At 26.7% G+C, this 12,422-nt stretch overlaps 1 protein-coding gene across 1 annotated transcript in view; it reads right to left on the bottom strand.

Annotated features, from left to right (window-relative positions):
• LOC100210096 (phosphatidylinositol 3-kinase regulatory subunit alpha) overlaps positions 1–12,286 on the bottom strand; it is a 124,910-nt gene extending 112,624 nt beyond the window's left edge. The window contains exons 1-4 of the mRNA XM_065801009.1: positions 11,956–12,286; positions 3,620–3,703; positions 3,484–3,531; positions 3,107–3,201 (exon numbers count right to left, since the gene is read on the bottom strand). Of these exons, the coding sequence (XP_065657081.1) occupies positions 3,107–3,201; positions 3,484–3,531; positions 3,620–3,703; positions 11,956–12,190 (462 nt within the window). The 5' untranslated portion in view covers positions 12,191–12,286. The remainder of the gene's footprint in view (positions 1–3,106; positions 3,202–3,483; positions 3,532–3,619; positions 3,704–11,955) is intronic.
• Positions 12,287–12,422: the final 136 nt, after the last annotated feature.

Here is a 12,422-nt window from a genome sequence, read left to right as displayed (position 1 = left end):
TTTCTCTGACTATTTTTTGTTTGTTTTTTCTTTTTTTGAAAAAGCCATTTGGTACAGGCTTGGCCAGGAAGGAGTGCTATTTTATGCCATAATATGACCACGCAAAAACTATTTGATTTTGAAAACTTAACCATGGCTTATAAGATTAAAAGAATTGAATATTTATAAACATTTTAAAAGTATGCTGAAATAATTATCTTAATTAGAAAGAAACAAAAAAAACTTATCCTAAAAGAAGCAAATAAATCTTAAAAAAAAAACAATAATAATAAATAACAAAAATTAAAATAAAAATAACCTAACTAAAACTAAAAATAAAATTTAAATTTAACTAAAATAAATAATAAACTATAACAATAAGATTATTTAAGTTTTGAATAAATAACTTGGAGCTGCTTATCTTTACTAATGTTTTTATAATATAATATATGCGAAACCCATTTAAACAAAGTAACAACTTACATGTACAGATTGTTTAATAAATACGCACATTTAAAAGTTAAAAAAATGATTCTTAACAATTCTTCACAGTAATGTAAACAAACAAAAAAAAAAAATAAGGAAGCAAAAAGAGTAAGCAACAATTCATTACTTTTAGAATCAAAATGATGTTTTTAATGTGGGAATTACCTTTAAATCAAATTCAAATATATGAAAAAATCCTAAAAATGTAATTGTTTCGTTTTCGATTGACTGGTAAATCCTTTAATTTTTTGGTCTTTTTAAAAAAAATAAAGTCTCACAAAGAAAACTTTTTACTTTAACTAATAAAATAACCACTTAATGAATGTAATTTTGATTTACTGTTTGATTGATATAAGTTATTTTAAAAATGTAATTTGCTATAACAAACCAACTACATTGATGAACAACATTATTATTTAATTTTAATTTCAAGACTTTTTTTAAAATTTAATTTTTCAAAAATAATTTAAATTTTTGTTACATTAATCGAAATTAGAATGAAAAAATTTAATTTTTAAGCAAATGCAGACATTTATTGTTTTTTATTTATAACTGGATTCGAAACTAAGAATTAACATAACCAAACAAAAAAATTTAAATTTTTAAGAAAAGAAAAACCTCATGGAATTTAAAAGTATTTGACTTTATTAAAGAAGTGATGATGAAGAATTGATGATTAAGGATGATGACACAAAAGTATTTTGTAAAATGTGCTCATCAAAATTTTTGATTTCTTATGGTAGCAGAAGCAATATCATATTAAATGACACAAAAAGACATCAAGCATTTATACAGGCAGCGAATCCCAGTAAAAAAGTAAATGATTTCTTTAAAACGTTGGAATCTAGAGATGTCCTGGACTTGGTCTTTTGAATGCCTACTACATGTACCTTATAGACTTGAAATCAAAACTTTTACAGTAACTAAAAAGTTCATGGATAAGTACATTGAGCTGAAAAAGTTGATTAAAAAAATGTATGATGCATTTGGACTCAAGGTGGACATGCCAAGATCTGAAGAAGCAGGAACCAGCACAATGGGCAATGTCTGTCGTAATGCATTTTCAAATTCAGCATTGTTAGTGAAGTTCTCAGTATAGATAAAAATTTGATAATAAGATTTAACAACATTCTTATTACAATCAATTGTAATAACATTTGGTATAAAATTCCTGCTTCAATTTACAAAATCCTTGCACATGGTGCTGATATGATGATACAACTTGTTTCTCTGCGCAGCAGCCTTGTTTATCAAGGATTGTGTTTCAGAGTTATGGATTTGAGAGAGGTTTGTAACCACAAATAAAGTAGCCTGCTTGATAGTAGTGGCCTTCATGGTCTTGGGGAGGTGAGTTAACATTAAAAAAATATATATCATTTTAAATTTACCACTTGCAGTTGTTACATTAGAGGAAGAAGCTTTAAAGTGTAGAAACAAGTTCTATTTCAGAGATCATGAAAATTATGCCAGAAAAAATTCAAGAAAATCCAACTCATTTGATGTATTTAAGCAAGCAATAAATACTTCTGACCCAATTATTTGTTCCTTATTGTTAGCTAAAATTTCGTTTTAGCTAACAATAATTGGGTCAGAAGTATTTATTGCTTGCTTAATATAAGCCCAAGACTACACTACCTGAAGCTGTGAAAAGTATGTTTATTTATTAAGACACTGATAATACCACAACTAGAGCAAGAATTGACACGGACAACATAATGAAAGACTTAAAAAATGTGATGAAATTATTAATCATGATGTCATTATAGAGAAAATCACTGAAGAGGAGTTGAAAACAGAAGAAGATGATGATTAAGACTTGATATTATTAACAGAATTCTTGATATGTACTTAAATATAATTATGTAAAAAAATTAATTTCAAATTTCTTTAACTTTTTTTTTTTAATTTTTATGCTATACCTAATTCAAGTTTGATAAATCTTTTCTGGAAATTAAGTACCATAATAACACTCAAAATACTAGCTCAGAAAACAAATTTTTTAAAAGAAAGTAAAAATTTTATTTCATTAAATTTTTCCACATACTGGAAATATTGCAAATTTTTAACTTTAAGGCTTAATCTTTCAGTCAAATTTGAACTAAATTTTATCAAATGTTTTCTGGGAGTCAGCTACAGTATACACTTCAAAACAACACTGAAAGTTTTAACTTTCAAAAAAGATTTCATTTATTGCCACCTGTTTGTATGGAAGCATCCCACTGTGCACAACAGAAAACCATTTAACAAGGAAGTTTATGTCACCTTACTTAACAATGCCTTTTATTTGGATAAAGCATGTATCAAACCTCTTTGATCAATGATGATCTAAGATTCTAAGGTCGATGCTGTAACCACTGCACAACAGCTGGTTATTATGGTCATTAAACTGTTCTCAATTTAATTGAACATAATATTTGGTTAATTTACATTATTTACGTAATTTATATCTTATACTAACTACTTTATTCATTAGAAAAAAAAAATTTATAATTATAAAAACAAAACAAAAAAAGTCAACTATGACATAAAGGCACAAATTTGAACACCTTTTTTGAATAGAACTGCTTATAAACTATTTATAGTGCAGCATTGATAGAGATAAATTTATAGCAACTTTCTCTTGAAAAAATACTATTAATACCTTTAAAATAGAGTCCCTTGACAAAGACAAAGAAACAGGCAAACATTCTTTTTGAAAAACTCGATGGCATCCAATATGAGTACAGCGCAAACACTCTGGAAAATTTAATTTATATCTCTATATTTTATATGTAAAAATACAAATTTTTAAGTTCTTTGGATAGAAATATGGTTAAATTCATCGGCTTGAAGCAAATGTCACAATTTTTACTTTTTGAACATAATGTATGCATTAATTTCTAACACAAACTTCTAGCATAAATTATATAGTAGTGGTACAGTGATAGTGCTTACTTCATATACAAAATAGAAGCCTTGGGTAAGTGAATATAATGTAAAAAAAATAAAAAATAAAAAACACTAGTAATAATTTCTTACTTGTACACATGAAAGAAATTCTTGAACCTCCCCAAATGTACTCATCACCTAAATATAGTGATGAATCGTAAAAAAAAAAAATTTTTAAATTAATGAATTATAGAAAAACATACAAGATACTTTCAAACTATCTTACAATTTTCACACCACATTGGCCTTTTTATATTCACTTTTTCAATATGATGGTTTGATATATTAAAAAATTTTGAACGGTTGGGATCTAAAAAAAACAAAAGAATAAATTACCAAAAAGAAAGAAAGAAAAATTTAAAAATAAAAAAAAGATAATAAGTAATCAAACAATAAAATAAACATTTTTAAAATGGTTTTTCAACATATCAAAATTTGTAATATTTTAATTTACTTAAACTTTCAATTGATTTAAAAAGTGAACAAATTTCATCTGTTGACCAGCCTCCCACCCCTTCTCTATCTAGTAGGCTGGCGTAGATTTATTTATAATACATTGTTTCCAGTTTAGGATGTCAAATCTGGATCTTCTTGACTTAATGCATGAGTTTTGCTTATGCCTCTGTTTTTATGACTAGGCAACTCATTCTACTATCTCCTAATGAGAGTAAAGCTCTAAAACTCAATTTTATTGTACTGAGGCCAGTTAGGTGCTCTTGATCACTGTTTGATCACTTTAAAACTATTATCTCATTTTTCTGCATTATCAGAATCACCTTATCATCTAACCTCTTGTAACTTATAACTACCTTGAAGCTGCCTGGGACCCTTTCTGCAATTTTCATTGTGATAGCCCTTGGGTAGAGTTGCTAGTCCTTGGCCTTGACCTTGACTTAAGGTCAAAAATTAAGGCCTTGGCCATGGTCTTGGCCTTAAAAATTACGGCCTTGGCTTTGATTGTTTTGGCCTTGGCCTTCATTGTTTTGGGCTTGACCTTGATTGTTTTGGCCTTGGCCTTCCACCTTTTCTTTAAGAATACATTTGATTTTGTTTACAAAAGTTATTTTTGTTTACTTAAAAGCTTCAGAACTTAATTTTGTGTTTTATGTCACAGTTTGAATTGCCATTTTTGACTAGCCATTTTAAAGCAATAATTAATGACATGATTGATTAATAGGATTTTATTACATCTATATATTAAGTCAGATGATATTTCTTAACGTTTTTTATTAGTTAAAACATTTAAAAATTTAAAAAAAGATTCAAAAACATAATTTTTATATGAAAAGTTGCATCTGTTATCCCTAATTTCAAAAATTCTGGAGAGCAATCTGACTTGTCTAACTATTGTCCCTTTAGTCTTTTTATTATCATAAGCAAGGTTTTTGAGTCTTTAATTAACAAACATTCAATCTCTCATCTAGAGTCTAAAAACTTATTTTTTGAACACCAATATGGATTTTAATCTTCTCTTTCTACTGCTGATTTGTTAACACTAATAACTGATGGGTTTTATTGTACACTAGATAGGTGTGAAGAGGCTTAGGGTATCGTTCTAGACATTTCTAAAGCTTTGGATAAAGTTTGGTATGCTGGTCTTCTCCATAAGCTTTCTTCTTACGATGTATCTGGTAACATCTTTAAGATTATTGAATCCTTCCTTACCAATCGTAGTATTAAAGTTGTTCTCGATGGACAGCACTCTTCTTCATGTCCTGTAATTTCAGGGGTTCCTCAAAGATTAATCCTTGGCTCTGTACTTTTTTTAATTTACATTAAAAATCTCCCAGAAATTTTCACATCTAAGGTGACATTGTTTGCTAATGACACTACAATTTATTATTGTCTTGATAAAAAGCTAACACTTTCTGATTGCTTGGAGGAAGCATTTGAGCTTGAAAAGGATCTCGCTTTTGCTACAGCATGGGGCTCTTAATGGCTGGTGAACTTTAATTCAGATAAAACTCAATTTTTTTCGGCTAATTGTTATCCTAGTAGTCTAGATCTTTCTATATTTATGAACTGGATGTGTTCTATATTATGAACTGGATGTGTTCTATATTATGAACTGGATGTGTTCTATATTATGAACTGGATTATGTACTGGATGAGTCATCTACCTTTCATCTTTTAGGATTACCTATTACTTCTGATCTTCCTTGAAAACCATATAACAAATCAATTGCAAAATCAGCATCTATTAAGGTCACATCTTTTTATTGTGCTTGCCACTTTCTTACTCAGAATTCTATTCTTTATCTCTATAAATCTCAAATCAGTCCTTGTATGGAATACTGTTGCTAAATCTGGGTTCAGATTTTTCAATGATGCCTATCTCTTTTTTAGAATTTTCTTTTCATTCATCTTGAGTTTTTTAATAAAGAATCTAATTGACACTCTTCATTTTTTTGCATGTGATTTTTCAGAATTTAAAGTTGTTTATTTGTAATTACTTATCTTTGTATACTCTGTGAATATCCTTAATATTAAGTCCCTTAATATTATAGGAAAATTGAAATCTGTAAAATAATGGAGTTTTAAATTAATAAAAAATGAATGAATTTTAAAATTGGAAAAGTTGTGAAAAAAGAAAAAGGGAATCAATATCAAAAGTTAATTTAGAAAGCAGTATCAGCATTTGAAATTTATTTTGGTTAACTATTCGGCATCTCCACTATACTCAGGGCCAGTGGTATAAGGGGTGGATGTGAGCAAAAGGGGGACACTACTCCACTTCTTCTATGCACACACTTTTTTTTGTTGGCAAACTAGGATATTTAGTCATAAAATTAACTTTTCTGTTAATTAGCTGCCAAACTTTGGACAAAAATGAGGCGGTAATGGGTTGTTTTTTTTTGTGTTTTTTTTTTTAAAAGTTGTTATTTTAACATTTAGGATAAATTAGAAAAACAAACATTACTTAGGAATATTATTTTGAATTAGAGCTTACACACTTTTATATTATTCCTCGCCCCCTCTCCCTCTTATTTTCTTTTAAACGTTATTTTCAGATTCCTTCTCTCTTATGAGTACACATACTTTATGGACGATCCCTAAGCCTAAATTCTGTCTTTTAAATACAGCTCAAACAAAATGAAGAATAAGTAAACACACTTTTTCTAAAACTATTTCAGAGCTAAAGACTATACTTTGACTCAATAAATGGAAAAAAACATTCAGGATTGGTTCAGAGGTATTAAAAAACATTGACAATTGCTTCAAAGGTATTGAAAAAACATTGACGATTGCTTCAGAGGTATTAAAAACAATCATCATTACAAATTTTAATTTTAACATTATTGATATCTGCTTTTCTATCAAAAAAGCCAAAATAGTTTTATTATTTAAACAAGCCCAAACAGTGTTATTATTTAAACAAGCTCAAACAATCTTATTGTTTAACAAGACATAACAAGAAAAGTAAATTGTTTAATGTCAGGCAATGGGAGCATTCAGACTATAAAAACACAACAGTTTAGCAGTTTTATAAATGCTAGACCAAGAAAATAATTTAAAAAAAATTATTCTCTACAGGGCTCAATTAAATATTTTATAAAATCCTGGAGAAAATGTTCGATCAAAATTTGTTTGGATCAGACAGTGTCCGATCAAATTTTTTAAATATAATTTTTACGGTTTGACGGAACGGAGTTATGCAATTGAAATCTTTATCATGTCATTCAGTTTATTTAATGTTAGTCTAGTGAAGTTGTGTTTCTTTTCTTGTTATTTAGAATATTTCATCTCAGGCTTTTGTTATTTACTAAAATAGTTTCAATTTAATATTGTATGTTTCTTCAGATAGATATAAATATTCACGCTGTAGCTGACAACGCATTTTTTTTTCTTCTTTTCTTTACAATTTGACAACGGCTATTTTGACATTTTAAAAATTTAAATGCAATTAAAAAAATCATTACATTATGAATAACTTTTAATGATTGATCTTTTTTAAAGTTTTTATTTTACAAGGAGGCTTAAATAAAAGGCTTAAATAAAATCAAAAATTAATTATAACGATCGTTTAAAATAAACACGTATTATGTGTAAATTAAATGTTATATTGAAATTTTTTTTAGTAGGTTTGTATTTTTTATGATAAATTTAAACATTTGAAATATTTTTCTGTGTCTTTCTGAAAATCTTTCAAAATATTATTTTTTAAATTACTTTAAATTATGAATAAGTTAAATGAAATCTTCCCATGAATTAATTCCTACATTTTTTTTATTTTTACAAAGGATTGTTTAATAAAATTTTTTTTTTTAAACTTGACTTATTAATTAAAGCTTGAAATGATTAAAAATTACAATTTTAAAAAGATTATCAGGGCTCGAATTATATGTATCGCAATCGCGAATCGCAATTACTTTTTGCATCTTCGCGATTAGTTTTTTCTTAAAATTTGTTTTTTCGCAATCTTTCTTTTTTTCAAGATTATTCTTTTTTTATTTTAGAAGATTGATACTCTATTCGCGAATATTTAGTGTTCTTTTACAGTATAAAACTGCAGTGACTTCTGTAACGACAATCTTTTTTTTAAAGCAGAGCATAAAGTAAAAGAAAGAAAAATAAAAGATTTAGAAAATCAATTAGCAAAAATGTTCAAATGCAGGAAAAAGACCGATTGTTTAAGGAAGGAAAAATTTATAAAAAACAAACGATTAAATACCTATTCGAATCAAGAAATAAAAGATTTTGATTGAAAAAAGAAATAAAAGTTAATTGATTGAAAAGTCACTTTCTTAACTCGAATTTTCAAGGGCTTTATTCCAATTTAGCTCATTCATTATGAACAAATTTAATGATATTTTTATAAGTTTATTTTGCGAAAAATAGTGGAAGGCAATATAGACTCTAAATAGTTATTAAAAAAAAACTTTAAAGTTTGTTAGTACACTTGCCAATTTTAAATTAATAGCAATAAATGGATGCAAATAAGGACCACAAATGCAGATTATCTACAGTTAAAAAGTGGGGAAAACATTTTAATTGCGAGTTAGAATAAGATTTAAATGGAAATGAAATTATAAGATTAAGATGCAATTTATGTAAACAATTTGAAAAACGGATAAGTCAAACAAAATTGTTTTCCATGACCTGGATCAAACCAGGAACAATATCAATAAAAAAAGATTCACTGGCATCGCACTTAAGCAGTGCTCAACATAAAGCGGCCCCGCGAATTCATCAACAAACAACATTAGGTTCAGTTTCATTATCTAACCATGTTATTTATAATACTCCAATCGGGCGTGGTTTATGTAAAATGGCCATAAAAGACGCTGACTCGTTGCGGAAAAAGTTTAATATCACATATTACATGGCAAAACTTAAATCAAAAATCAAAAAAAGTATTAGATCGTAAAAGATTTTATTATTTAGACACATTTTTTTCTTTTGCTTTATTTTATTGAATGAAAAAAGTGAACGCTAACTTTTATTAAAAAATACATTGAATGAAAAAGCAATAGATAAAAATATCATGGGAATTTGATAAGGTTACTTAGATAAGAAAACTTACTTAATAAGAATTTAATTATCATTCTTGTTTGTGATTGTGCGGGTTTTTGTGAAAATGTTAAGTTTTAACATTTTATCATGACAATGTTTTCGTCATTTTTAATAGTTTTTTATAACTGTTTCAAATTTATAGATTGTTTTGTTAGAGTTTTAAATAATTTTTTTACTGTTAAAAATTTATAGAAAATTAAATATTCTAGTTGTTTTAAACAGTTTAAAATATGTAAATAAAATAGAAAATGAAATAATTAATTAAAAGAAGATTATATCAAGTTCAATAATTTTAAAAAAATACAGCCGTTAGATTTAATGTAATATAATAATAGTAATAATGTAAATTATAACTGAAGCTACTTTACAACTGCTGAACGTAAATGTCATGACATCTTATGCAAAAATGAGACTTATTTAATGTGTTATTATAAATAAGTTAAAATAAATAATGCCCCCTCCCCTCTGGTGGAAGTGGAGGAGGGGTTATGAGCAACAACAAAAATCGCGATTAGATTTTTTTACGTTAATTCGAGTCCTGATTATGTTATTTTTTTAAACAATTTTGCAACTTTTTGAAAAATGTTTATACAACTTAAAAATATTATACTTTTGTCTTTTTAATAATTTAATTTCACTTTTCAACAATTTAATAAAATTTGTTTATTTATTAAATAATAAATAGAGGTAATTTGTAAAAGGGTTTTGAGTAACTTTAATTAAAATTTTAAAATATAAGTTTTAAAGTAATTTTTTTCAAATGCAACTAAACACGTAACAAAAAGTAATTTTCACTTCGAGTTTTTTTAATTTTATTTTAAGACTAATTTATTTTCTTTTTTGTTTTGCTAATTCTTTAGTTTTTTCAATTTTTTTACTAAATTAAGTTTAGCTTGACGTTTCTTTTTCCAATGCATTTCTGAAATATTTAAATTATCAAGACATCTAAACAGTGGTGGTCAAGTTGTAAACAAAAAAAATCATTTGTGTGGTCGGCAATAGCAATTGATCACATGCCAGAATTTAATTCTCCTTGATCAAAATGTCTGATCACTTTGTAAATTGATCGGAAATCTGAGGTTTTAGCCAGACAATGTCCGACCATTGAATTGAGCCCTGTCTCTATACAGTTCTGAACTTCTTCAACATAACCCTTTAAAAGTTCTAAACTTCTTCAGCATAACCCTTTATCTCAATAACCAGATGGCTGCACAACTTTATAGAAAACATATATCTCATCTGGACTAAATAGATAATACAAATACAGTTAATCTTTCATTCTTTTTTGTAAATTGCAAGTAAAGCAAACAGCTGGATAGTATTTTAATAAAAGAAAGCTTGATGCATTTTTGCATCATAAAATTCTTAAGTGAAAGTGAAGGTACAAAAATACCACCTTTTGAAAGTATTTGAAGATATAAATAAAAGGACAAATAATTATATTACTTCTATCTAAAGCAAGTAAGGATTTGTAACCACATCATTTACTTTTTTTTTAATAATTTCTTTGCTATATAACTAGCAATTGTTGTTGTTAATTCTTATAAGTTGATTCGGTTGATTTATATCATTTTTGATTTAAACCATATATTTTCAGTTAATCATTACTTTTGGGTTACCATGGTTGTTACTATGGTCATTCTTTAAATCTAAAAATTTACATTCTCCTTGACTAAAGACTGACTAGCTAAAATTATTTCTGAGCTTCTAGTAAGTATACTAGAAATCTCTCACCACTCATCTGATGATACTGAGAAAAATCTAGGCTTTATAGAGTCACTTTAAGTTGTGAAGTGAGTTACATACAAATATCTTTATTCAATAATCTCATCTATAAGCATTGCTTGAGAACGCAGATTTGTAAAAAGAAAAGATGCTTGTTTTGATAGTGTAAAAAATGGAGATTTCTGCCAAAGTTCAATCCAATAAGCTATTGCCAAAAAATATTGTTTTAGCATCACAAATAACTGCATAACCAAGTTATGGATCATGCAAGATATTCCAGCATACTCAAACTGGTTACATTAGCATTATAACTTTTAGTTAATCATGAAGAAAATGGGACATTATTCCCTTTGTCTAGCAAAGCTAGACAGCAAAGATCAATTTTTATTATTTCCTGATGGAAAATGTGTTAATGGATGAATTGTTAAATTGTAATAAATTACACAATTAAAGTGCATAAATAGACCTTTTAGAATCAGCCTCTAAAATGTAACATACACAAATACCAACAATAAAATTAATAAAATTGACAAATGTTATCCCATAGTAGGGGTATTATTGATTAAACATTTTAAACAATGACTAAATGATGTTTTCCTAGTTATTAGAGTAACATTAGTTACATTTCAAAGTTTAAAAAAAGATTTTTGTAATAAATTAAAAATATAAATTTAGCAGAAAAAATTAACTTTGGAATTAGTAAAACTTATATATATTAACTATGCTAAATCTTTTAAAATAAAAAAAAATAAAAAAGTTTAGAATTTAAAGGTGGGATAAACCCTACATTTAATTAGAAAATTGAAGAAAAAAAATAGAAAAAAAACCTTGACAATCCGAAAAATTAAACTATATAATTTAGCAAATTTAGTAAATTCCTACTTCTAAAACTAATATGAGAGACTATTTCATTTATTCTTTACTTTTTTGTTTGTTCATTTCTTTCTTTGTTTGTTTTGTTTTGATAACAAAACTTGTTCCACCACAACTTGGTATTTTTAGATGGTTTTTTATACCTTGAGTTGTATCATGTCTGATGATTGCATTTAGGCATGAAACTATCTGTTTCATATAATATAGGCCCTAATAATATTATTAGCTACTTTATTTGGTTTTTTTTAAAGGTTTTTGCATTTGCAAGTAATCACCGCTGCAATCACCTCTTAATTTGGTAATAAAAGTAGTAGTGATATTGATTTTTAATTACTTTTTATTGTTTTATTTTATTTTTATTTTTATTATTATTCCCTAACTATTAGTTACTCAATAGTTCAGTTTTAAAAAAATTAAATAAATAATATAAAAAAAGGTAAATACAAAAACCTGGTTTTGGTTTAGATGGTCGTGGTGGTGGTGTGTTTTCATTAACAATAGAGCAATATTTTCCGGGAAATCGACCACTTGCTTTTGTTCGTATATTCACTCCTTCCAACAAACCATAAGGATTTTCTACTGGCTTTTTAACATAGCATTCATCCCCAACTTTAAGTTCAATCTCACCTTCTTTTGGGAGATAATCGTGATTGACAATAAAAACCACAAAATCTCTTTCTCCCATTTCCAATGTAACAAAAGTTAAACTTCATGAAACTTATTTTCAAACATAAATAATTTTTTTTTCTCTGTTAACACTAGTGAGTTTTTAAATAAATAAACTATTTAAATTTAAAAATATATAAAAAAAAATCAAAACTACTAAGAGTTTAAAAATTAAACAAATACAAAAACTAAAATAGCCTCTGTTACCAAAAGAATGAAAAAGAAAATCTATTTTTCATCATCATTTAATG

This window comes from Hydra vulgaris, chromosome 07 (genome assembly GCF_038396675.1).
Source record: "Hydra vulgaris chromosome 07, alternate assembly HydraT2T_AEP".
NCBI lineage: Eukaryota > Metazoa > Cnidaria > Hydrozoa > Anthoathecata > Hydridae > Hydra > Hydra vulgaris.
Note: the sequence above shows the minus strand (reverse complement) of the source record. Positions and strands in the feature narration are given on the sequence as shown.